Genomic DNA, 26,539 nt, shown 5'->3' with positions numbered 1-26,539 from the left:
ACAAGCAGTGAATTTCAAACACAGATTCAACCACAGGGAGCAGGGAGATTTACCAATGCCTTGCAAGGAAGGGCACCTATTGGTAGATGGATAAGCATACAAAATCGCAGATTTTGAAGTTATTAATTACACGTTGGATGGTCTATCAATACACCTAGTCACCACAAAGATACAAGCATCCTTCCTAAATCAGTTGCCAGAGAGGAAGGGAATCGCTCAGGGATTTCACAATGGCTGTGATAGGAGAAAACTGAGGTAGTTACTCCACAATACTAACCTAATTGACAGAGTGAAAATAAGGAAGTCTGTACAGAATAAAAAATATTCTAAAACATTCATCCTGTTTGCGACATGGCACTAAAGTAATACTGCAAAAACTCTGGCAAAGCGATCCACTTTTTTTCATGAATTTCCTGAATGTTTGGGGCAAATCCAATACAACACATTACTCAGGAGCCACTTTCCAAGCATAGTGGTGGCTGCATCATGTTATGGGTATGCTTGTAATCGTTAAAGTCTGGGGAGTTTTTCAGGATTAAAAAGAAACGGAAAGGAGCTAAGCACAGGCGATATCCTAGAGAAAAACCTAGTTCAGTCTACATTCCACCAGACACTTTCAGCAGGACAATAACCTTAAACAAAGCCCGATCTACACTGGAGTGAATGCTCCCCAGTGGCCAAGTTACAGTTTTGACTTCAATCTACTTGTAAATCTATTGCAAGACCTGAAAATGGTAGCCTAGAAATTAACAACAACCAATTTGACAGAGCTTGAAGAATTTTGAAAAGCATAATCCAGGTGTGGAAAGCTCTTAGGGACTTACCCAGAAAGACTAAGAGCTGTAATCGCTGCCAAAGGTGCTTCTACTAAATATTGACTCAGGGGTGTGAATACTTATGTAAATTAGACAATTCTTTATTTCATTTTCAATACATTTGCTAAAATGTCCAAAAACATGTTTTCACTTTGTCATTATGGCATATTGTGTGTAGATGGGTGAGAAAAACAATTCATTTAATCCATTTGGAATTCAGGCTGTAACACAAAAAAATGTGAAATAAGTCAAGGTGTATGAGTACTTTCTGAAGTCACTGTACTGCCTGAGCAATTCATGATGTTTTTAAATCGTTTGATCTTTACACTCTCTGATTCTGTCTTTGATGCTTCTATCTCAGAAAGTCAACAGTCTGAGACCACAATGCAGTTTAATATTAACTTCTGACACTGTGAAATAAAGAAAATCCACTCTCAGATATGCGATGACGCCCCAACATTTACTTCATCCTCGAATGATATCAGGTAAAGTTAGGGGTCTACTGTTTCATATCTAAATTTGGCTTGACTTGACGTTGACTGACTATCAAAGTTCCCTCCCTACTCCTCTGTTGTCTGCCAATTTGTAATGGAACACAAGACAAATCTCAACGCAACTCAATCACAGTATGCCTTTGGTTTCTTTAACATTATGTAACAGAAAGTTATATGCAAGGATATGCACAGTCTGCAAATATCATGTGAAGTTACTACTTCTGTGTGTGCAAAAGCCTGCCAATAGCCAAGTCCTGTCCTCTGTCAAAAGGATTGCACAAATCCTGGAGTCAAGTTTAACACTGTATTTAATTGCCACTACCATGCCAGCTATTGTACACGTGACATCCTTGATGAGTATACTGTGGCTAAACAGAACAGGGTAAAATACAGCACCTATCCCCCTATTAGGCAATGTTATACAGTACACTGTACCTGGTTTAAGTTTCAGAAATAACTCGGCACAAGGTATGTCTGAATGGAGCAGAAGGCTTCCAAATACACCACAGACACACATAGACACTTCCCTGGTTATATCCTGCTGCCGATTAACAACACTTTATTTATATTCACAAATAGTTCCCATAGAGATGTTCGGAAGTCTTTGATGTGATGTGAAATGACACATAGTCATAAGGGGTTATAATAGGAAGCATCCCACATTCCAATGCTGCTATGTGGGTGTGGGACAATAAGACAGTAACAAAATAAACTTAGCATGGTCAGCCAAGCCAGTCGTCAGTCCCTTCAGTCCCTGTCCACCCACCACCTCTCACCCACATAATGATTTAAGAGGGGTCCTTTCTCCTGTCCAGAAGCTGTCCCATGAGGCTTGATTTCCCTTCCATGCTGCTGCTCAAGCCCTCACGCCCTACCCCCTCCCTCCCTTGCCACCCTACCCTGTCATCTGTTTCAGTTACATGAATAAGAGGTGCCTGTAACACATGCAGGGCAAAGCATTCAGCCCCAGTCCCTCAGCCCCAGAGGAGTGGGGGGGGGGGGGTGGAAGTGGGAAGTGGAAATTTACAGTCCCGAGTCAGTATCTGGATAGTTGGTCCGCGGCTATGAGGCAGTGCCCAATCTCCACATAGGATTTAATTGTCTTTATCTGAGGGGCGGGCCTCGCTGTCAACTCTACTTCTTGTGAGCTGTGTTGGCATAAAGGCATTCAGTACAGAGGAATGTAGACAGCTGAGAGAGAAGCACACTACACATAGCCACACCATGAAGGAAATGTAAGTCCTTGGAATTACTCAACTGGAATTAGAAAATAGCCTTATCTTAATATTAATGTCAAGTGATTATTAAGGTGTTTTGTTGGATGCTTTTTGTTTCAACTGAATAAGCAATTTCATGTAAGTACTTAAAAACCCTTCAATGAAAATATTTTAAATATCTTTGTTGATGTTTGTGAGTGTGAAAATAGGAATTGAAATTCACGAAGACTATGGATTGCATTCTGTTCTTTATGTCTGTTTACCTTTTGATCTGTTGCAATTTTTACAGGATCTTTCTTTGTGTTTGACTGACTATCGGATGCTAAGGTGGACATGTTTCTAATGCTGTGTTTACAGATAATGACAGTGTAGTGTTTTTAGAAGGGCTTGAGAATATCTAGTCAAGGGTTTCTGGGTGGGCCACTTGGCCATTCCAAGGACGGTTTGCCTTAAGTCTTACACAAGGCAGACAGCCTCCCAGCACCCAGCAGGTGAAAGCACATAGAGAGAGAGAGAGAGAGAGAGAGAGAGAGAGAGAGAGAGAGAGAGAGAGAGAGAGAGAGAGAATAGAGTGGGCGATAGCTGATCCAGTTATGTAATGAGGTTTGTGAGTGGATGGCGGTTCAAGTTGACTTGTCATGTATAACAGAGACAGAGAGAACCTAGAATATTACAGTGCAGAATGAGTCCTGAGCGATGCAGAGGAAAATAAGAGTGGATGGATTGAGTAATGAGGGGCTGTGTTGTTGTAGCTCTAGCATCCTTTTAATAACTGAACGAAATAATAAGCAGTTATTTTACACTGCAAGACAAGACTCCAAAACAGAAGCACATAGTGGTCACTGGTCAATGTTTGCAGCTTTGCATTGCATTTTCCCAATGTGGTATTTGTCTGTGAATAGCTACAATGTGTGTAGAGTAGTTTTCCGTCTTAAAAGCATCTCTGTTCTGTTTCTCACTCTGCCTGTACAGTTGCTACATGATGTTCCTGTATGGAGTGTTAATCATATGACATGGTGAATGAAGATACCTTTTTGAAGATTTATAGCTGCCTTTCAACTGAGAATAGTTTGGATAGATTGTTCTTTAAACTGGTAATATGTATTGTCCAACTATAAATCAACTTTGAATAATACTGTCACTTTGTGGCTAAAAGAGAAACATTTACTCATTGGAGAATAATAGTCGACCGACTCGTAGGCTTTTGTTAGCAACGCAATCACCTATAACAGATTTCCATTGGAGCCAGCGAGAGTAAAGGGAAGCCTTTGATGTTTCTGTTCCTGCCAACTGCATTTCAGTCTGGGACAGCCTCAAAAGGAGAGGAAACCTTACCCCGGTACACTGGTATATCAGCCTCACGATTAATCATAGCAGCTTTTTTCATTCTTCTTGTTTTATACAACGCTATTCATTATATTACAGCAGTAAGTAGTATTATATTACATCAATTTGTGTCTTAACATGTGCAAGCAATTTCTTACCTTCTGCCCTGGCCCGGGTTGGGTGTTTTACAGCCCTTTGTCACAGGCAGGGAAACGGCATACCTAAGACGCTAATGACAAATCTTGTCTTTCTTGGAAAGGATGTTTACAATATAAACATTCAGTGAACTTGAGCTGTGGGATCTTCCGGAACCAAGCCAAGCTTTCGGAAAACACAGGGATATCTTCTTCTGTAAATTTGGACTACGTTAGTCCAACTGCTCTAAGCATTAGGCAAATTATTTGAATATATATCTATGGTGGATATCATGAGTTTGTCAGTGTTATTTAAGATGTTTTTTTATTTTTATGCAGTATACAGTATACAGTAAGGCATACTGTATATCATGTTCAAAACATTCCCTTAAAGTATAAAAAATAATACATAATCAAGATTTTATTAAATATGTTATATTATGCACATAGAAATTATAGTTGTACAGTATAACTGCGCAAGTGAGTAATGCCATCAAGAAAAATGATTTTACCATAAGTTATCTAGTCCAACCCAGAGTGATTTTCAATGCAAGATTGAGCACAATATCCAAAGTGAAAAAATTTAAAGAAGACTGTGCCGAGGACGTAGCCATACTGTTGCAGTTCTTATAGCTGAATAACTGTATCACACCATGGCTGACTATACAGCACGTGAGACACTCTTATCATGCTAATGCACCGTCCTATCTCTGCCTTTGTCCGGCTCACGTCTCTCTCTATCTCCCCCCTTCTTACCCTCTTCCTGTTCATCTTGCTCTCGCTTTCTTTCTCTAACTCTTTTGCAATTTTTTTCTCTTTCTCCTCTCTTTTTCCTTCTCCTCATCCTCTCTTCTCTCAACCTCTATAGAATGGCACAGAAAGAGAAGCTACAAAGTCTGAAAGATTTCCACAAGGACACACTGAAGCCTTCGCCAGGGAAGAGCCCAGGCACTCGACCGGAGGATGAGGCAGAGGGCAAACCCATCCAGAGGGAGAAGTGGGCCAGCAAGTTAGACTTTATCTTGTCCGTGGCCGGAGGCTTTGTCGGTTTAGGGAACGTGTGGCGCTTCCCGTACCTCTGCTATAAGAATGGAGGAGGTAGACATTCAAATGAACATGGGCCCTTTCTCCATAGGAACAGGTCTTAAAGTGGGGAGTCAATCAAGTTAGATATTTTTTTTCAGTAACCTTCAAAGAACTCAACTTGGGGACTGCAATTACAGGATTTTGATTTGTGAAATGGCTGTAGGTAGGCACATACTGTAGACCCTGTAGATGAACTGTCTCTCTTCCTCTCCTCCACCCAGGTGCGTTTCTCATCCCCTACACCATCTTCCTGTTTGGTGGAGGCCTGCCGGTGTTCTTCCTGGAGGTGGCTCTGGGCCAGTATACCTCTGAGGGAGGCATCACCTGCTGGGAAAAACTCTGCCCCATCTTCACCGGTGAGTCACCACACTTCCTATTGTCCCAATACCATTCTCCCATATTGCCCTTAGACCAGTCATCATCAGGGAAAGTAGGCAGGGAAAGGACGCGGTGTAAGCCTTCTTGGGCATGGTGTGATGTACTGTAGGTGGTAACGTCAGCGACGGAGAGAGGAATTAGTGAAGTACCTAAACACTGCAGAGTTTCCATTAGCATTGCTTAGGCGGGGCCTGCTCTGTGCCAAGCCTACTCCATGCCTGCTTAGTGATGTGTCCCATCGTAGAAAAAAATCTCAAATTAAAATTATGTTGCCTGCCCTTGATCTAGCCTTGGTGTTCTTCACATCCTGCTTAAAAAAAACTAAATCCAGTGACGTTACCCAGCCTGTGGTTGGTATTGTTGTTCTGACTGCTCTTGCAAAACTCACTAACAGCATCCAGCAGCACTGATTATGCTGTCTGTCTATGGGTTGCTAGACTCAGTGTACAAACATTATGTTCTACTGAGGTGTCCCTCGCTGGGTTCCAATAGGTAATTGGACCACATTTACTTCATTCATTAGCCGGCTCTGTGATGTGTAAAGTACATTATTCAGAATAGCATGAGGAGCAGCCTAGTCCCAGATCTGGATATGCCTCAGCCAATTTCTCTGACTGTGCTTTGTTTTCATGAGGATTTGACTGAAGCACATAAACCTACTGATCTGGGACCAGGCTAATTGAGGATTGCCTAATTTACATTAGAGACTGGACGTCGTCAAACACCAAACATTGAACACTCACCAAACATTGAGACTGGCCTATTTTTGGCAGGTAAATACATACATACACACCACATATGCATGATGTTGTTATTGCAGTCCTGGTGTGAGGTTATGTCCCTAAAACGTATCTCCTTATCAGTCAGGGTCCTGCCATAGATTTTCACTGTAATATACTATAGGAAGACCAGTTCTATCATGCAGACCAGTAAGTAGTGAGACAGCTGAACATAACAAAGCAGCAATAGACCCCCTTCAGATGTTTTAACACTCTAGTGAATGCTCCCAGCCATGAGCTGCTATTCCATGAAGCCGGGAGCGACTGGTAGAAAGAGACAGCTGAAGACAAGGGCTGGGAGTGCAGCCGATCTTTAGCAGCTGTTGATGAGCTTGAATAATCAAGGAGTGCTGAGGCAGCTGCCTGTCTGACTGGCAGGGTGTGTGAACTGGCACAAACATGCACGTGTGCGCACGCACACACACTCACAAGTCACAAGTCCGCACACGCGCACACACAGACTACAGAGAGACAGACACCCACCGGTGGCCTATAGGTGGCTTCCACTATCCCTCTTAGTCTTTTTTTACACATTCAGAAGGCCTGTCTCACCCACCACACACACAACCATGGATTCATTTGTCTAACAGTTTGTCTGTGGAATGTGGGGGCTGAGAAGGGAGGAAAGGGGGAAGAGGCGGGAGAGAGGGGGTTACCGGAGGTGACACCAGTCTAATAATAGTTCAGAGGAGTGGAAGAATACAGGGGATTTCTGTATCTAGGTGGGGACCAATGTCATATCTAAAAATAACATACAAACACTAAGGTCATTATAACTGTAGTTAGTACACTCAAGCCAGGGAAACATCCTCTCTTTGAAATAGGAGTTGAGTTGAGTTGTAAACCATCTGAGTGAGTAAATTTGTTTCCATTGGTTATATATAAATCTCTTCAAAAGGCACTAGGTCAGTGTTCACTGAAGTGCTTCAGCTCCAATGTTGGCTTTACATATTGTCGTTTACAAGGGGATTCAGTGTCACATACTGTAGCCCCTATGACATTGTTTTGCTAGGGATTACATTTTTTCTCTTCTCTGTAGGTATTGGCTACGCCTCCATTGTGATCGTCTCTCTCCTGAACATCTACTACATAGTGATTCTAGCCTGGGGACTCTACTACCTATTCCAGTGCTTTCAGCCGGAGCTGCCCTGGGCCAAATGCAATCAGCCATGGAACACAGACCGGTGTGTGGAAGACACGTTCCGCAAGAACAAGACCCTGATGCTGGCTGCCAACATCACCAACTTCACCTCCCCCGTCACTGAGTTCTGGGAGTGAGTACTCACTGTCCAACAGCTGGGCTAACTCTGTTCTGACACACATGCAGTCAAACACACACAGAGAAAATCAGAAAAGCCTACACACAAGCATACACAAATCAATACACACACATGCAACCACGCACACACGCACACACACGCATAAACACACACACATTCTGTCCATATATACATGGTCAAAAACAAATAAAACAGACAACATGAACACTACAGATACTGTACCTCTTCCTTGTTTGATGTAAACATATGTTTGGATTGGCTACATTTCCAGAGCAGAAAGCACACTGAACTTTAATAAACTCCATGCTCAGTCATGAGGTTTATTCTCTCTTTAAATTGGATCTTTCACTGCACTATATTTGGATCAATGGGTATTATTGTTTTCCTTTCCTTTTAAAAGTACTGCCAAATATGTGTCCTCTTGGGAAGACACAATCACTTAACTTCAAATCCCAGTTCCCTGTAAAATAATGCTTACTTACATTTGGTCAACACAAAATCCAACAGCATAGATTATATCTACTTTCTACCATATCCATGGGCCAGACACTGATGAGGTAGAATATCCCACAGAAATATAACACATAGAATGAAAATAATATACTGTCATCTCTTAATATTCTCTCAGGGCACAGCACATTCAGGCCCAGGAGGAGCTAGAGCAGAGGGGGGTTTGTGAAAACTTAACCTCACCACACATTATTTCCCCACCACATATTGTCTGTCTATTTGCTTTTCACTGCTTTGATGTTACAGCTGTTGGCATGAAACCTTGGTCAGGACCCACAGGAATTATGAGATGTCACACTTGCCCTACTTAAAAAATAAATAATAATTGTAGAGCGAGAAATTGTACTATACTGTACTGTATCATGCAGGGGTCTACATAGACGTACAGTTCCATCAGAGCCTCTCCCCAAAGACCGTAATTGACCTGTATTCTGTCTGTTCCCTCCTTCCTAAGACGCAACGTGCTGAGCATCTCTTCTGGGATCGACGACATCGGCCCCCTAAAGTGGGACCTAGCCCTGTGTCTCCTGGCAGTATGGATTGTCTGCTTTTTCTGCATCTGGAAGGGAGTCAAGTCCACTGGGAAGGTTTGTAGAAGCTTGCTGTGGTTGTTATCAGACTTGTTTGCAGTCTCTAAAAATAGTGTTCATGCACACACCCAAAAAAGGGAGATTTAATAAGGTAGAGTAATGTTTTTCATTATATCCAATTGGTATTTACAATCTTGTCTCATCACTGCAACTCCCCAACGGACTCAGGAGAGGCAAAGGTCAAGAGCTATGCATCTTCCAAAACATGACCTGCCAAGCCACACTGCTTATAGACACACAGCCAGCTCCACCAATGTGTCCGAGGAAACACCGTCCAACTGACGTCAGCTTGCAGGCACCTGGCCCACCACAAGGAGTCGCTAGAGCACAATGAGCCAAGGAAATCCCCACGGCCAAACCCTTCCCTAACCCGGACGACAACTGGGCCAATTGTGCACCGCCCCATGGGGCTCCCTGTCACAGCCAGCTGTGACACAGCTTGGGATCAAACCCAAGGCTGTAGTGGCACCTCTGTGCTGCGATGCAGTGCCTTAGACCACTGCGCCACTTGGGAGGCCCAGGTGGTGGATGTTTTCTGCCGTAGCCAACTTGTCGATGTCACTGTGTTGATGATATCAGAAACAGTCTGACACCCAGGCATGCTAGTCTGCTTTATTACCACTGTGACTTGTTGGGAGATCTATTTGGCAAATTCTTACAGAAATACCCCATTTGTGGCTTCAGCTCCCTACTTAAACAAAATACAGAATTAGCCCCTTCCATTATGGTAAACCGCTGCATATCCAGCATACACTACTGTACGGTGTATTTCCATGCACTCACTTCAGCCGCCCACCCCAACTTAAAATATCCTCACACAATGCAATCTACAGTCAACTTTCTTTGAGGAGTTGTGTTCTTCTGTATATTCCATGCTCCCCTTTCCTATGTGTTTATCTAAAAAAAATTCAAAGCAAGAAACATTCCATTCTGTAAAATGGCCGACTACGCCACCTATTAAAATTCCATGATGAAACCTTGGCTTCAGCTGATGGGCCATCCCTGGAGCCCCCACAGCAGCCATACGCAATAGGCATCCGGACCCAGAATAGTAGAATGCACAAGCTGCAATTTAGACATTTGGAAGTGTGTCAGCAGTTTCCCTTTTGTTATGTCAGTCATTACAGAGCTTAGAGAGCTATATATGACAGTTCATCAACTAGCCCATGTCAGCTAAAGTTTTTTTTTAGCCCATTGATTCTGTTATAACGTTTGAGTCACTCAGACATCACATGAACACACTTAAGAATGGCAAAATCTGTAGAATTACAGGAAATGAGTTTCAGAACTGCCAAATTGTCTTTCCACCCCAAGGCAAAATGTGTGTGTGTGTGGGGGGTGAACAGTTTGTGTCATGGACAGTGCTTGTGCCCATTGAAATAAATGTGGCACAGCTTGCTGAGGGGCGGGGGGAGGTTGCATGGGTTGCGAGGTGGGGGTTTGTTACTACACTCATAAATTACAATATCCATCTGGATTTTTGCCACCTAGGACATTTGTGTGACCAGACCTTCTCAAATATCCCTCCGTAATATATTTTTAAAAAACACGTCAAATTTGCATTTTGACATTTCACATATCAGAAAACACCTCGTGAAAAACTCACTTTATAATGTTTTTTCCTCACTTGTGAAAAGATTGTGTTAACATGTTTCAGCAGTAATGTTTCCACTGGTGGAATTATGGTGACCACATCTACAAAGCCCAAATGCAAGACAAGGGAACGATTTTGCGGGACTTTTGCGGAGTAGTGGACAGATACATTTTTTGGTGGACAGGTTAATGGATTACGTTCAAATGGCGACATAGTTCTGCTGAATGAAGGTTACTGAGTCCCACTGCGAAGCTGGCGCAATTTGGACTAACCCCTCTCAAACATTGTGTTTTTGACCTACAGACATCTGGGTTGTACCATTGGATCAGTCTATTTCTTCTGAATCAGTGTGATTAACAGGGGCTGAGATAGAGTGGTGTTTGTGAAACAAGTGTGGAACCCGAAGGGGCCCGGGGGCCCGGGGGCCAGGGGGCCAGGGGGCCAGGGGGCCCAGGGGCCAGGGGGCCCGGGGGCCAGGGGGCCAGGGGGCCAGGGGGCCAGGGGCTGAGATAGAGTGGTGTTTGTGAAACAAGTGTGGAACCCGAAGGGGCCCGGGGGCCAGGGGGCCAGGGGGCCAGGGGGCCCGGGGGCCCGGGGGCCAGGGGGCCAGGGGGCCAGGGGCTGAGATAGAGTGGTGTTTGTGAAACAAGTGTGGAACCCGAAGGGGCCCGGGGGCCAGGGGGCCAGGGGATCCGGGGGCCCGGGGGCCAGGGGGCCATGGGGCCCGGGGGCCAGGGGGCCATGGGGCCCGGGGGCCAGGGGGCCAGGGGGCCCGGGGGCCCGGGGGCCAGGGGGCCAGGGGCCAGGGGCTGAGATAGAGTGGTGTTTGTGAAACAAGTGTGGAACCCGAAGGGGCCCGGGGGCCCGGGGGCCCGGGGGCCAGGGGGCCAGGGGGCCCGGGGGCCAGGGGGCCAGGGGGCCAGGGGGCCCGGGGGCCAGGGGGCCAGGGGGCCAGGGGGCCAGGGGCTGAGATAGAGTGGTGTTTGTGAAACAAGTGTGGAACCCGAAGGGGCCCGGGGGCCAGGGGGCCAGGGGATCCGGGGGCCAGGGGGCCCGGGGGCCAGGGGGCCCGGGGGCCCGGGGGCCAGGGGGCCAGGGGCTGAGATAGAGTGGTGTTTGTGAAACAAGTGTGGAACCCGAGGGGGCCCGGGGGCCAGGTCTTTTTACAAACATTTCTGTAGTATCCGAATGGTTTGAGCTACAAATTATTAAAAGCTATCTATGAAAATCGGAGACTCTCACAAACCAGCACATAAAACACTGTATAGCCTAAAAAGATGGTTGAAACTATCATTTTCATATCATGGATGGTCAGTCCTTGCATATATAGCATAGTTTATGGATTTGAGAGTGTTTGTATTTCTCCAGCCCCATCCCTCAGCTTTTTACTGAAACTGTGGTGGGGAAAACACATTGTTAATGTTTCAATTAAGGATTTGGTGCAATTCTCTAGTGAGCGAGTCACTTTTGTGCCATTAATATCAACCAAGACTTCTGAAGTGAAGAACAAAATTCTTAGTATTGAAAACAAAAATGATATTGAAAGCAAAACATAAACCCAAAAGTATTGACAGCAAAACAAAATATTGCAAGGAAATCATTTTGAAATGCGAGAAGAAATTAATTGTAAATGGATGAAAAAAAAATGTCTTTAGTGATTTCAAAAAATATATAACATAATTAAATAAAACTCACCCCTCTTTTCTGTTACCTTGGCCTTTGCTTTGGCTGCCTTTTTTCGAGTTGCAACTTTTTGGCCCATTCATTCCAGCAACATAGCACCCTGCATCCCACTGCTGGTTTGCTTTTGAAGCTAAGCAGGGTCAATACTGGTTGGTCCCTGGACAGGAGACCAGATATAGCTGGAAGTGATGAAAAGAAACATGAGGAAAAATGTATATCACAAGAAATGTAATGAGGGAAAACTGTGTGAAAAATGTACATTAGTACATGTCCGAAAATCATGTCTGACTGTGAAAATCCTATAAACCAGATGTGTTTTTGTTATTGTTGTAAAGACTGCCCTACGGAGGATCAGATATTTTTTCATCACCTTATTAATGGGGGATAGTAGATCTGTAGTTGGGGGCAACTTCTTCCTAAAGCATGGAACCTTTACATCAGCGGATGGAACAATCTCTGTCCCATTGCATCATGGAACCTTGACATCAGCTAATATGTCTCTACCAGTCTTTATCTGTTTTTTTTCTAGGTGGTGTATATCACAGCAACTTTCCCTTTCATCATGCTTATCGTGCTGTTGGTGCGTGGTGTGACTCTGCCAGGGGCATCCGAAGGGATCAAATTCTATCTCTACCCCAACCTGACCCGCCTACAGGACCCAGAGGTAGGAGCCAGAACCCAGAATCCTAATCCCCACCCCTAATGACCTTATCAGACATCAATGCATATCTGTTTACTTACACGTCTATCAGGGCCTCTTACTGATATCTCTACATCGCAAAGTCATCTCGACTGCGGAAAAGGAACCGATGTTATAACAATAGGCTGTTCAGTTTTGATGGAAATGTTCCTTTTTATTCCCCGAAATTGTATTTGCGATCGCAACATGTTTAATCAAGTAGCTATTTGTCTTAGACTCAGAAGCTTAGTTAGTTGTGCATTCAATTAAACAGAGATAGAAAAAGTAATAATAAAATGCTTAATCAAATTAAATGTCAAATCTCATCACATTAGGTTAATCTAACCCAATTATGTCCCAGCAAAGATGAAAAAGGTTGCCAACCAAGTGACCAGAAGTGTATGATGAATGGTGAACTGAACAGACTGGCATCATGTTGTTGCTGTTGCCGCCTCAGGTGTGGATTGACGCGGGAACCCAGATATTCTTCTCTTACGCCATCTGTCTGGGGGCTATGACGTCACTGGGGAGCTACAACAAGTACAAATACAACTGCTACAGGTGAGCTTCGTTGTCATGGGGACGGGGGAAAGGCTGTAGTAGTAGTGAGATCAACTCGTGTCAAAGCAGGTTGCTTAATAAAAAAATGGGAACTTCAGTTCCGTCTGTCTAAATTAACATCCTCCATGATATATGTGTGACATAGGGACTGTTTGCTGCTGGGAGGCCTGAACAGCGGTACCAGTTTTGTGTCTGGCTTCGCAATATTTTCCGTCCTGGGCTTCATGGCACAAGAGCAAGGGGTGGATATTGCCGATGTGGCAGAGTCAGGTACGAGGGTCAAAGGTCAACAGTGAACATAGCAGTGATGGTGGGCACTGCTGAAACGACAATGAACGACAATGCCGAAATGTAGAGGTATCGGCAATTGCACACTCCTTGAATAAAGGCCTGAAAGAAAGAGAAGTGTTGCTTTTTGTATGATGTGTTTTCCACAGTGAATTTGGCCCTGGTTGAGTGTTGTGCCGTGTGTCTGAGCTACTGCTGAACCATGTAAAGCTGGGTTCAATAAATAGCCACTCTAATCAACCATACTTATAACCACAGCTGTACTTTACCATCCACAGCCACCTGGGCTCAAAGGCACCAGGTGGGCCAATGTACCACTCTAGGGTTTAAAATCTATTTAATTTGTTTTAAAAAATCATGCCATTCTGTATAATTACATTTTATGGTGAGGGGTCATCCATAAGATGTAATGATATAGAATGGCACGATTTTTTAAAGAAAGATCAATATTATCAATAGATTATAAACCCTAGAGTGGAACATTGGCCCAGCTGGTGCCTTTAACCCCAAGTGTGGCAAGTGTGGATTTATTGAATTAAGAAATTGTCTAGAGGAGTTGCTGTAATGTGCAGTAAGCCAAAATAAGAAAATCTTGGGCATTCTGTTCCAATAAAATTGGTAATTGTTATCATTTGTGTTATAACAACCAGTGCTCACCACCAGTGAAATAGTTGTTGAAAACAAATGTGCTAAGTATTGTAATGTAACTGTAATGTTAAGAACTTTACTGTATTGAGCTGTGGATCCCTGAAGTGGACTCTAGCTAGCCCAGCATGATATTATATTCCATGTGGATTTCGAAGGAGATGCATCTTCTTTAAGCATGCCCGCTCTGTTCAGTTCAGTGTTGCTTAACAACAACCTGCTTTAGAGAGAACCTGTTTCCATGAACTTTTACTTTAATTATTACGAATAGAGAATTCTATTGTACTGTGACTGTTATAGCTATGTTTATGTCAATTGGAATGAAAGAAAATAAATAGTTGATGAATGTTTTCTTAAATGCTATAATTCATGCATATTTATTGGAAAAAGGTTAACTTCGAAAATAGGTCATATTTGCCAAAAGGTTACTCTAAATGTAAATTGTTGTTGATAACAGTAAATAATAATTACAAAAATCTGTGCAAAAGTTCATTGTGTTATTCTGCCTGGATGGACTTGGCAAGATTTAATGATAGTTTGTTGAGTTGAGTTTGCTGTCATTTTGTATATGTTCAAGTGCCCTTGAAATCCTGTTGAATTAGCTTTTGAGCAAACCTCTATCTGCTTTGACAATATTTGTTTAGCTTGTAAACTAATGCAGGATGCTAGAGTCACACACAGCATATGACCAGTAGCAGATACTTAATGGATAGTTCCTCCACCTATCCAGTCCTTACATAAGACAAACATATAGCATACAGAAACGTTTATCACTCCAGTTCTGTAAATGTAACATTACCATTTGAATGTGTTTAGTTTAACGTTTTTACCCCCCTCACACCGTCCAAGCTCAAATTAGATGGGTTGGTTCATTCTCTTCTCCGTCTCTCCCCCCTGCCCTCTCTTCACCCCTCTAGGTCCTGGCCTGGCCTTCATTGCTTACCCTAAGGCTGTGTCCATGATGCCCATGCCCACGTTCTGGGCCATCCTATTCTTCATCATGCTTCTGCTACTAGGCCTCGACAGTCAGGTCAGTACTAAAGCAATAACTAGTATACATTTCTATTGGTAATACGGTACTTGGTACATGTCTCTAGTTTCAACGACCCTGTAACAATATATATCTACAATGTACTTACACTATGTAGTTAGTGTATCTACATTGTAATTACACTATGCCTATGTAGTTACAATGTAAATATATAGGTAGTAGGGACACATACAGTAGTGTAAAGTATACTGAACAAAAATATAAATGCAACAAGCAACAATTTCAAAAATGTTACTGAGTTACAGTTCATATAGGGAACTCTGGACATTACAGTGAACTTATAATAAGATACAAAATCCAGACAAGAAAAGCAACCCAGAACAGTTCAACCATGTCAAAACAGTTGTACATCTTGAAGGCTTGAACGTAAATAGTAAATCGTTTTTGTAGAAGTATGTGAACCAGTAATACATTTATTTCAGGAAACATAATTGAATAGATAGAACCAGACAGTTTAGTCTCATAGCTTTCTCTTGAGGTGTCCATTGCAGTCCAGACTCCCGAGGTGTTGACTAAGACGAACGGAGGCGGGTTCTCTCACTATCACATTTCCTGCTTCCAAGTGTAATTTTACTTTCTGCTAACTCGGTCCTCCTCGTGGTCAATGACATCTCAGCCAAACACCAAAAACTTATGCTTCAAGTACGGTTATTTCCATTGGAAAGTAGATCAGTGGGAGAGTGAGTGGGCATAATTCTTGACCACACATTTTACGCAGATTAGTGGTGCTGAATACAGTATTGTTTCATGGCTCTTATGTACATGCCATAGTTATGAGGAGAGGGCTTGTTATAGGATGTGGAGAGAAAAATGCTTTCAGTGTATGCTAAATAACAAAGTCTATTTCACTAAATCAGAGAAGTGTGACTCCAGATACATTTCCACGATAACAACAGCACTGCCTATAAATTATTCAGCCAATGGCATTATAACTGGATAAGCCCGAAATGGAGAGGGTTTCCATGAAGAACAGAGAGAGAGAGAGAGAGAGAGAGAGAGAGAGAGAGAGAGAGAGAGAGAGAGAGAGAGAGACTGTTGTTTTGCATGAAATAGCCAATTGAAGGCCCAGCCAGGGTTCCCAAGAGGAGTCTTGTATAAAATGTCTCATTATTGCACAACAGAGACAGCAGTGATTCTTTAGTCTAATCAGTGATTTGAGGAGGAGGAAAAAGAAGTCCATGTATGGAGGCAAACTTTGTTCAACTTTCAACAGACCACTGAGAAGTTAAATTGGTCCCACATTTCAGCCATTTTTCCATATTTGGAACCTGTGTACATGCTCATATAGCATGTGTTCGATAGACAGTTTATTAGGTACACCCATCTAGTACCGGGTCGGACTCCACTTTGCCTACAGGACAGAGAACAGCCTGAATTCTTCGGGGCATGGAAACGTTACTCAATTGGTGTCAAGGGACCTAACGTGTGCCAGGAAAACATTCCCCACACCATCACACCACCGCCACCAGCCTGTACCGTTGACACCAGGCAGGACGGGGCCATGGACTCTGACAAATCCTCTGCCATCAGCATGATGCAACAGGAACCAGGAATTGTCGAACCAGGCAATGTTTTTCCACAAAAAACATCCAGTCAGCGGCAGTCCTGTGGGTGAAAACAGCTCGTTGATGAGAGGTCTACGGAGAATGTCCACTGTAGCTTCTTTTTGTTAGCTGATAGGAGTGGAACCCGGTGTGGTCGTCTGATGCAATAGCCCATCCGTGACAAGGACTGATGAGTTGTGCGTTCTGAGTTGATGTTCTGCACACAATTCTAGCCATTCTCCTTTGACCTCTCATCAACGAGCTGTTTTCGCCCAAAGGACTGCCGCTGACTGGATGTTTTTGTCATGTCCTGACCAGTAAAGGGGCTGTTTGTTATTGTAGTTTGGTCAGGTCCAGAGTCCCCGCAGTCCCCGTCCAGAGTTTCCAACGACAGTTCCCCGTCCAGAGCTTCCGACGACAGTTCCCCGTCCAGAGCTTCCGACGACAGTTCCCCGTCCAGAGCTTCCGACGACAGTTCCCCGTCCAGAGCTTCCGGCGACAGTGCCCCGTCCAGAGCTTCCGGTGACAGTGCCCCGTCCAGAGCTTCCGGCGAAAGTGCCCCGTCTAGAGACGGCCCACAGTCCGGAGCCTGCAGAGACGGCCCGCAGTCCGGAGCCAGCAGAGACGGCCCACAGTCCGGAGCCTGCAGAGACGGCCCACAGTCCGGAGCCTGCAGAGACGGCCCGCAGTCCGGAGCCTGCAGAGACGGCCCGCAGTCCGGAGCCTGCAGAGACGGCCCGCAGTCCGGAGCCAGCAGAGACGGCCCGCAGTCCGGAGCCCGCAGAGACGGCCCACAGTCCGGAGCCTGCAGACGGCCCGAGGTGTCCAGCGACGCGCCTCGGCCCGAGGTCTTCAGCGACGCGCCTCGGCCCAAGGTGTCCAGCGACGCGCCTCGGCCCGAGGTGTCCAGCGACTCGCCTCGGCCCGAGGTGTCCAGCGACGCGCCTCAGCCCGAGGTGTCCAGCGACGCGCCTCGGCCCGAGGTCTTCAGCGACGCGCCTCGGCCCGAGGTCTTCAGCGACGCGCCTCGGCCCGAGGTCTTCAGCGACGCGCCTTAGTCCAGAGACTTCGGGAGGGGTAAATAATAATAAGCAATTAGCGGGGGTGGACAGGTTAGGTTGGGGAGTAAGGCCAGAGCCTGAGCCACCTCCGTAGTAGGAGGTTGGGGAGGGGGGGTGTAGCACAAGAACCGTCAGTGACGGTGGCCACCCTCCCTTCCCTCCCTTTAGTTATGGGATTATTTTTGTGTTGGGGTTTATTTTTGTGTTTTTTTTTTGTTGTTGTTTAAGGTGTCCCGGGGTCTGCACCTTTGGGGGGGTACTGTCACGTCCTGACCAGTAAAGGGGCTGTTTGTTATTGTAGTTTGGTCAGGGTGTGGCAGAGGGTGTTTGTTTAGGGTGTTTCAGGGTTGTTTGGGTTATGTTCTATGTTAGTGTATTTCTATGTCATTTCTAGTTGGTCTATTTCTATGTGGTGTTTATTGGGTTGACCTTCAATTGGAGGCAGCTGCTTCTCGTTGCCTCTGATTGAAGGTCCTATTTATAGGGGTGTTTGTTCTATGGGGGTTTGTGGGTAGTTATTTCCTGGTTTAGTGTTTGTTGCACCTGACGGGACTGTTTGGAGTCGTTTGTTTTGTATACGTGTTTATTTTGTTTTTCCTTCTTCAATAAAAAAGATGAGTATACATTTTCCCACTGCGTTTTGGTCCACTCCTTACGACAATCGTGACAGTTTTTTGTTTGTCGCACCATTCTCAGTAAACCCTAGACACTGTCGCGCGTGAAAAGCCCAGGAGAACGGCCATTTCTGAGATCCTGGAACCAGCGTTCCTGGCATCGATGATGATACCACTCTCAAAGTTGCCCATTCTAATGTTCAATCGAACAGTAACTGCCTCGATGCCTGTTTGCCTGCTTTATATAGAAAGCCCCGGTCCTGTGACTCACTGTCTGTAGAAGTGAACCATTTTCGTGAACGGGGTGGTGTACCTAATAAACTGGCCGACTGATTGTAGGCTGTTGCTTTATAATGTATTTAGCATTCATGTTTGTGCAATAAGGCCTAAAAGCAATACCAATTATAATGGTAATGGCCATCAGCGTTCTGGTAGGACACTAAGGTTAATGGCTTTCTTTATGTCTCCCCAGTTTGTGGAGGTGGAAGGACAGATCACCTCCCTGGTGGATCTGTATCCATCCGTCCTAAGGATTGGTTACCGCCGTGAGATCTTTATAGCTGTGATGTGTTGCATAAGCTATCTTCTGGGACTTACCATGGTAACGAAAGTGAGTACACCAACAGCACTTCAGTGTAACTTTATGCACTACATGTTGTTCTTACCTTACAATTATTGTATTAGACCTTGACATACTATAATTTCTGGGACCATTGTAATGAAAGTAAGTTCACCTACAGCAACAGGTCCATAATTATTGTCACCCTTGATAAAGATGAACAAAAAATACTGTATAAAATAAATAATTCAAATACTGAGTTATATTGTATGCTAAAACAAAATGGGCAAATAATATTATTATACACTAATACAATTGCTCAGAGAAAGAGATTTTGTTTAAGTAATAAAGCAATTATATTAGTGTCGTTATACTAGCAGGGGAGGGTGCTAGAGTATTGAAAACAGGGGTGCCAATCATTTTGAACCCTATCTTTTTTGGATTTTTTGACTTACTTGTTGAACAAAATTTCTTTCTCTGAGCAATTGTATTAGTATAAAATCATATTATTTTCCAATTTTATTGAGCATACAATTTAGCTCAATATTTGTATTATTTATTACTATATTTTTTGCTCATCTTTATCAAGGGTGCCAATAATAATGGACCTGACTAAAGACCTTGAGATTCTATCATTGCAATTCAGGTTAGCGTACAAAATAGATAACAACACATGCCTTTTTCCACATGCTTTGCCGTTGTCACACTTTTGCAACCAAATGGGGGGGTTCTACTACCGAGCTCTTATAGCACATCCTGTGTGTTTCGCATCATGAATGGAACAATTTGGAATGTCATTTTCCAGTTAGCAGTTAACTTTACTTCAATGACATCTCATCACCTGTTGAACTCTCCTTTCATTGGCCCAGTGCCAGCATTCTTATGTATCAACCACTTTTTCCTATCCATGTCCAACCCCATCTCTATCTATCTTTCAGGAAACTAACTTTTGCTATCTTCATTCTATTCAGGGTGGCATGTATGTGTTTCAACTCTTTGACTACTATGCAGCCAGTGGTGTGTGCCTTTTGTGGGTTGCATTCTTTGAATGTATTGCTGTAGCCTGGGTTTATGGTAAGTTTGTACCTTTTTTGCCAAATAAATTGTTTATCCTACATTTAGGAACAAACGTTATGAGTCTGTTTTTAAAGGGAAAAACAGCAACAACGCATGAGTTATGACCTCACTTGGTGTATACAATACCCTTGCTGTTCCTTTTCACGCTTATCGTAAAACACTTGCATTGGCTTCCACATATGTCCCATTGGCTTCTATTGACTTCTATTGAAGACAAATTAAGAACTATGCCACCTTTATAATGAAGAGGTGAACAGGAGCACAGCAACCCACATGCCTTTTCTAGAGGTGTTGTTACTAGCTCTGTGATGAACGTTGCTATTATTAAGAGAGCAAGCATGCTGGTTTTGTAAATAATCGTTTTGTAACGGATAACAGTAAGCTAAAGAGAGATTGTTCATGCCATATGACTTCATGGAACAACCAATAGGTAGATGAGGGTGTTTATAGAAGCTATGATGGCGCCACACCCTGTAGCTCTTCTCAACACACCCTGTAGCTCTTCTCTCCACACCCTGTAGCTCTTCTCTCCACACCCTGTAGCTCTTCTCTCTCTGCTATGATGGCGCCACACCCTGTAGCTCTTCTCTCTCTGCTATGATGGCGCCACACCCTGTAGCTCTTCTCTCTCTGCTATGATGGCGCCACACCCTGTAGCTCTTCTCTCTCTGCTATGATGGCGCCACACCCTGTAGCTCTTCTCTCTCTGCTATGATGGCGCCACACCCTGTAGCTCTTCTCTCTCTGCTATGATGGCGCCACACCCTGTAGCTCTTCTCTCTCTGCTATGATGGCGCCACACCCTGTAGCTCTTCTCTCTCTGCTATGATGGCGCCACACCCTGTAGCTCTTCTCTCTCTGCTATGATGGCGCCACACCCTGTAGCTCTTCTCTCCACACCCTGTAGCTCTTCTCTCCACACCCTGTAGCTCTTCTCTCCACACCCTTCTCTCCACACCCACCACACCCTGTAGCTCTTCTCTCTCTGCTATGATGGCGCCACACCCTGTAGCTCTTCTCATGGTCTAGAGATGGATACTGATTCTGTTTATAGTTGATAGTGAGATGTCACCCTGTTTTACCTTGAGAAAATGCACAGGTCTTATATGATGGTTAACTTTACTGTATAGGAGACTAGGAGTGTGTCTCTAACAACAAGTTCTTCTGTATTGTTGACAGGTGCTGATCATTTCTATGATGCAATTGAAGACATGATTGGCTACCGACCTAACCCGTGGATGAAATGGAGCTGGACCTTTATCACTCCCGTCCTCTGTGCGGTGAGTATTCAACAGCCCAACACTGTTACTGTGTGTTCAACAGCCTTCCACTGTTACAAAGTGTTAAACAGCCCAACACTGTTGTGCTGTGGTTTTGAAAGCATGAGGAACCTCTTGGATCAGAGTGAAGATGTACTGTGAAATAAGTGATCATGTCCTAAACCATTTTTCTTGTTGTTCCCAGGGTTGCTTTATCTTCTCATTGGTGAAGTACACGCCCCTGACCTATAACAAGGTGTATGAGTACCCAGACTGGTCTATTGGCCTGGGCTGGTCTCTGGCCCTCGCCTCCATGATCTGCATCCCCATGGTAATGGTCATCAAGCTCCTCCAGTCCGACGGACCGTTCATAGAGGTACGCAAACAAAAAAGATGATGCTAGATAGCTCCTAGTTGTATGAATACAAACACTGCATGAAAGGGAGTGCAGCATTGTGTTAATTACATGCAGTATGCAATTGCATAACTTGGATTATATTGCACACATGATACAAGCCGTCTACATGATGAAGTATACCATGTAATGTGATTTTATGGCATGATACAAGCCGTCTACATGATGAAGTATACCATGTAATGTGATTTTATGGCATGATACAAGCCGTCTACATGATGAAGTATACCATGTAATGTGATTTTATGGCATGATACAAGCCGTCTACATGATGAAGTATACCATGTAATGTGATTTTATGGCATGATACAATGATTTCTACAAAGTGGCTTTTTATCGTTGCATTATTTTCATGTCATGTGGGTCATTTGACATTCTCCTCCACAGAGGATTAAGGCAGTGGCTGCCCCAGTAAAGGGAGGTGCGAGTTCTCGCCCCAAAGAGTACAGCGTGAAGGGCAGCGAGCTGACCCAGCCTCTGAACCCCAATGGGGACAACATCCTGATCAAGCCCACCCACAACATTGTAGAAACAATGATGTGAGCACTCTCTGTGAGAGGAAATACTGATTGGCGTGCTGTCTACGTTATTATCATTTATTTGCTAACTTTGATAGTGGTAGAACCAGGTTTACATTGTTCTATAGATCTGCACTAGGAATATTCTGGTTTGGTTTCTATGACGATGATTAAGAGTTTTATATATATATATATATTGCTGTTGGGTTGTTTTTTATCTTGGTAATTTTTTATCATATTGTTGTTACCGTTTTTGTTGGCGATATCAGTTTGGGCAGAATTTTGACATAGAACAACATGTTCTATGTTAACTACCTTTCTGTTGATTGTGGAACATTTTCACTTAACAAAAATACAGTAAACTGAATGTGTAACTAATCGTGTAACATGTTAGGTAGCAAACAATTAAGATAATATCCTAACGTTATTGTGGCAGTATCCTTGTCTGAGGTCATTTGTAATCTGTTGTCGACGCCATTTGTTGTGAGATGCAACTGAATGAACCTTCTCTGTGCTAGCGGTGGACGCCAGCCACTCACACCTGCTGGTAGAGTAGCCATCTGTACCACCTAGGCTGAACGAGTGTTGGGCCATTAACCGAAATATCGTTGGCTCGAATCCCTGAGCTGACGAAGTGAAAATCTCTCGGCGTGCCCTTATGCAAGGCACTTAACTCTAATTGCTCCTATAAGTTGCTCTGTATAAGACCTAAATTACTAAAATATAAAAGTAACATGCAGTGTAGATATAGTAGTTCACAGGTACGTCCTTATGGTTACTATGGCCCTGCCCAAATCCTGTACAAAACGTTCCCGGAAGGATGTGTCCTTAGGAGGGAGGTGAGGAAGTGAAGGAGAAAAGGGAAGAAGCATTTTAAGAGTATTTGTGCCTAAGACCTTCAGTCAGTCCCAGTGCTGAAACCTCTTTTTCATATGTTGAGTTTCACCTTTATTTTAATGATCTGTTATTGTCACATGAACCTGCTGTTACATTTGCAACATTAATTTCAAAAGAAACGCTATATAGCTTCAAACCTTTTTGATATTGTTCATATCTATCCGTTCAAACATGAGCATTATACTCTCACTCTTGCTATAAATATAAAAACTAAAATAAAGGTGGAACATTGCCATACAACATTCTGTCTCTCTATGACTAAACCTGTAATAGTTGTGAGAACCCTAATTTAATTGGAGCAAAAAATATAACCTTAACAAAATGATTACATTTTTTTGTTGAAATAATAGTTTTTTCTCCAGTGATCTCATTTTAATAACAGTAATGGTCAGTAAATAACTGTTTCATACAAAATTTCCATCAGACTCAATTGTATTTTAGTATTTTACTTGTTTGTGAATCACGTATGCCTTTTTGTATTAACCATTTTATACTGTACAGCATATGAACACCGATGACCTATTTCTTCTGAATACAGTCAACAATTCATATTTCATGTTAAATGTTATGAGCCTGAATGAAATTTGTAGTGTGCAATATTCATCAAATAAATGACCTTTACCACTCAAATTATTTCAGTTTGAAAACAGATGTAAAAATACTAAATATGATATGTGACCAAAATACAAAATTTGAACATTTAAAGTTAAAGTGAGATTCCTTAACCCAAAGCATGTACATGAACATCCAGAGTACAGTGCAACAAAATTCCTTGTCCAGAAGGCAATAAAAAATATTTTAAAATACCTGTTGGAAAATCAAGTGTATTTTTGTCTAACATCCATCCCCCTTTGAGATGCACCTTCATCATCTCTTCCTAAACTGAAAATAAACATATTTTTCTTTACATGTCTTGTAATTAATTATTCATTTGTTCTGTGAGTGCATTTAAGGGCCTACTGGCCTGTTTCTTCTGGCCTGCTTCTTCCTCATAAAGACAGCTACAGTATAAAAACACTCCACAAAAAAATACTATAGTATATTATGGTATAAATACCCTAGTATTCACTGTAGTGTTTTTGCGGACTTTACTATAGACATAAGTTTGCACAAACACTACAGTGAATACTGTAGTATTTACTGTAGAAGTTATAGTTAACTATAGTATAAATATTGTAGTAAAAGAAAACTAAAATATACTATTGTAATTAATGTGGTGTTTTTGCAGATTATAGTATACACTGTAGTGTATTTGCTGAATACAGAATACTGTGGTATTTACTGTAGTGTTTTTGCTGACATTAATGTAGTATTTACTATCGTTTTTTTGGTTTTCTTATCTTTGACATAGAAGCGGAGGCTTTCTCCTTGAGGAAACTAAAATAGCACATATTCCATAACCTGTAAGTATGTAGGACTGGGAAGGATATGAATAGTTAAAGAGCTTCTGTTCTTTTGAATAACATGTACGGAACACATTATATGGTCTATACTTGTATACCCACTTATGGGTGGCTAAATTTGGATATGGGCGAGGGGTATATGAAAATGAAATACTGTAGTATTTACAATAGTTAAAAAATGGTAGTGTTTTTGTGGACTGTAGTGTTTTCGGACATTACTGCAGTATTTACTATAGTATTCTACAGTATACTACAAAATTATACAGTAAGTACTACACATGATCGAGGGATAGTAACGTGTAGTATAGTATTCTACAGTGTACCACATCATTCGATAATAATGTAGTATTATATAGTAAACTGAAATATTTTTTCATGTGACTACACACATTCACTTCCAACATAAGGATACAAGGTATTTTCTACATTCATCCATATTCATAATATACCCAATACTTACATATTGACTGTGACTTAAAACAAGTGCATTAAAATAAGGAGGCCTAAATAACCCCACAATAAAAGTGTAGCTTGTGTAATTATCTAAATAATGTTGGTGTGAAGAGTAGACTAATATTTAATTTTAGCAATCACAGAGTGAATAAAATACTATTGCTGACACCCAAATTTGAAGAAACTGTATTCACACACCCCATCAAAATGACAACTCACAGACCAGTTACGCCTGGCCACAACAGTGAAATGGACTCATGGGCTATAGGATGTGGCAACTCTGACCATACATTTCTCTCCGAGTTAGTTAAAGCTGCAATATGTAACTTTTAGGGCGACCCAACCAAATTCACATAGAAATGTTATATCATTCTCATTGAAAGCAAGTCTAAGAAGTGATAGATCTGTTCTATGTCCACTATTTCTTCCCGTCCTTAAGTATGGTTTTTCCATCTTTTACTTTTAACAGCTTCAAACAGCTGAAAATACAATATTTTTGGTTATGGAAAATATATTTCACAGTGGTTTAGATGGTACAATGACTCAACACTATACTTGCTTGTTTTGTCACAAACTGAAATTTAACTTCCAACAGATTAGAAACAGAGATGTCATGCCTATTGAAACGTGCCTCCATTAGTTTAATCCATGTAGCGTAAATGGACATTAAGCGTCACCTTAAAGGTATAAGGTGACAGAGACATTGAACAGTTGAGAAGTCCCTCTGGTGTTGGGGAAAACTCTGACCCTGTCACCAGGGCAGGAACATGTGCGTTTAGTGGAATTTGTTCAGTGCACTATGCACATGTGATGAGTTACCTTGAGTAATCTGATTAATACTGTAGGGAATATAGCATCACTGCTCATCTTCACATCACCTTCATTATCAGAGCAAGTGCTGCTTCAATGAATCACAATACAACTTGCACTCCACCCCCCAAAATAGCCAATTATAATTATTTGAACTTGTCTTCCTTTGCCCCCTTGCTTCGGCCTTACATTGACACAGGGGTGTCAAAGATAGTCTTTTCAATCCGTCCCACAGGAGGTAGTTAGTTAAAAAACATATACCTTGTAGAAGTGATAACAGACCTATATATAGTATATAGTATATAGTCTCTTCACTCTATCCAGCTTGCTAAAAGTCATCAAAATGAAATCAAGAAAGTCAGGGCGCATCGAAAATGTTGAAGTCGATGGATAGAGGACTAACTTCTGCAAATTTTAACAGCGAGGAAATCTAATATAATACATTAGTTTGACAAACCTGCATTGGCATTTCTGGTAAATGATCCTAGGTGTCCCTTCTAGGCAGGTGGAAACCATGTTGACACCTCACCCACAAAGACGTGACGGTCGCATCTACAGAGAAGTGAGTGCGGCGGGACTGAGACCATTGTAGATTTATGGCCAGCTTGTTACCTGGGATCAACAGTGTTAGGGGAGGCTGGCCAAATCTGTCTGGAGCAAGGTCTTTCTTGGTAGAAATATGCATGAAATCATGATTTAACAAAATGTTTCAGGACATGTTCTTTCTGCAAACCTTCCTTTGCTTAATGTCCAAAGGTAGACTGGGCAAAGATAAATGGCTGAATTCAAGAAAGAAAAAGAGACACAAAAAACACCCTA

The 26,539-nt window shown here is 42.8% G+C and overlaps 1 protein-coding gene across 2 annotated transcripts; it reads left to right on the top strand.

Annotated features, from left to right (window-relative positions):
* The first annotated feature begins 2,343 nt into the window (after nucleotides 1-2,343).
* Nucleotides 2,344-23,961, top strand: LOC115166316 (sodium- and chloride-dependent taurine transporter). 2 transcript variants are annotated; one of them, XM_029720221.1, is made up of 14 exons: nucleotides 2,344-2,544; nucleotides 4,855-5,084; nucleotides 5,294-5,428; nucleotides 7,269-7,503; nucleotides 8,474-8,606; nucleotides 12,416-12,550; nucleotides 13,023-13,126; nucleotides 13,272-13,396; nucleotides 14,977-15,089; nucleotides 18,802-18,939; nucleotides 19,860-19,962; nucleotides 21,145-21,245; nucleotides 21,430-21,600; nucleotides 22,027-23,961. In XM_029720221.1, exons 1-14 carry the CDS (start codon nucleotides 2,534-2,536, stop codon nucleotides 22,180-22,182), a joined length of 1,890 nt encoding a protein of 629 aa, XP_029576081.1. In that variant the 5' UTR covers nucleotides 2,344-2,533; the 3' UTR covers nucleotides 22,183-23,961. The 2 variants fall into 2 exon arrangements, with proteins under 2 accessions (XP_029576081.1, XP_029576082.1); XM_029720222.1 differs by having other exon boundaries at nucleotides 2,538-2,664; nucleotides 22,027-22,182.
* Nucleotides 23,962-26,539: the final 2,578 nt, after the last annotated feature.

This window comes from Salmo trutta, chromosome 28 (genome assembly GCF_901001165.1).
Source record: "Salmo trutta chromosome 28, fSalTru1.1, whole genome shotgun sequence".
NCBI lineage: Eukaryota > Metazoa > Chordata > Actinopteri > Salmoniformes > Salmonidae > Salmo > Salmo trutta.
This window is presented reverse-complemented; position numbering and strand designations above follow the sequence as displayed.

Coding starts and splice junctions, on each gene's coding strand:
- LOC115166316 (XM_029720221.1), top strand. Junction 13,127..13,271: donor TACAAATACAACTGCTACAG/GTGAGCTTCGTT, acceptor TGTGTGACATAG/GGACTGTTTGCTGCTGGGAG. Junction 13,397..14,976: donor TGCCGATGTGGCAGAGTCAG/GTACGAGGGTCA, acceptor TCACCCCTCTAG/GTCCTGGCCTGGCCTTCATT.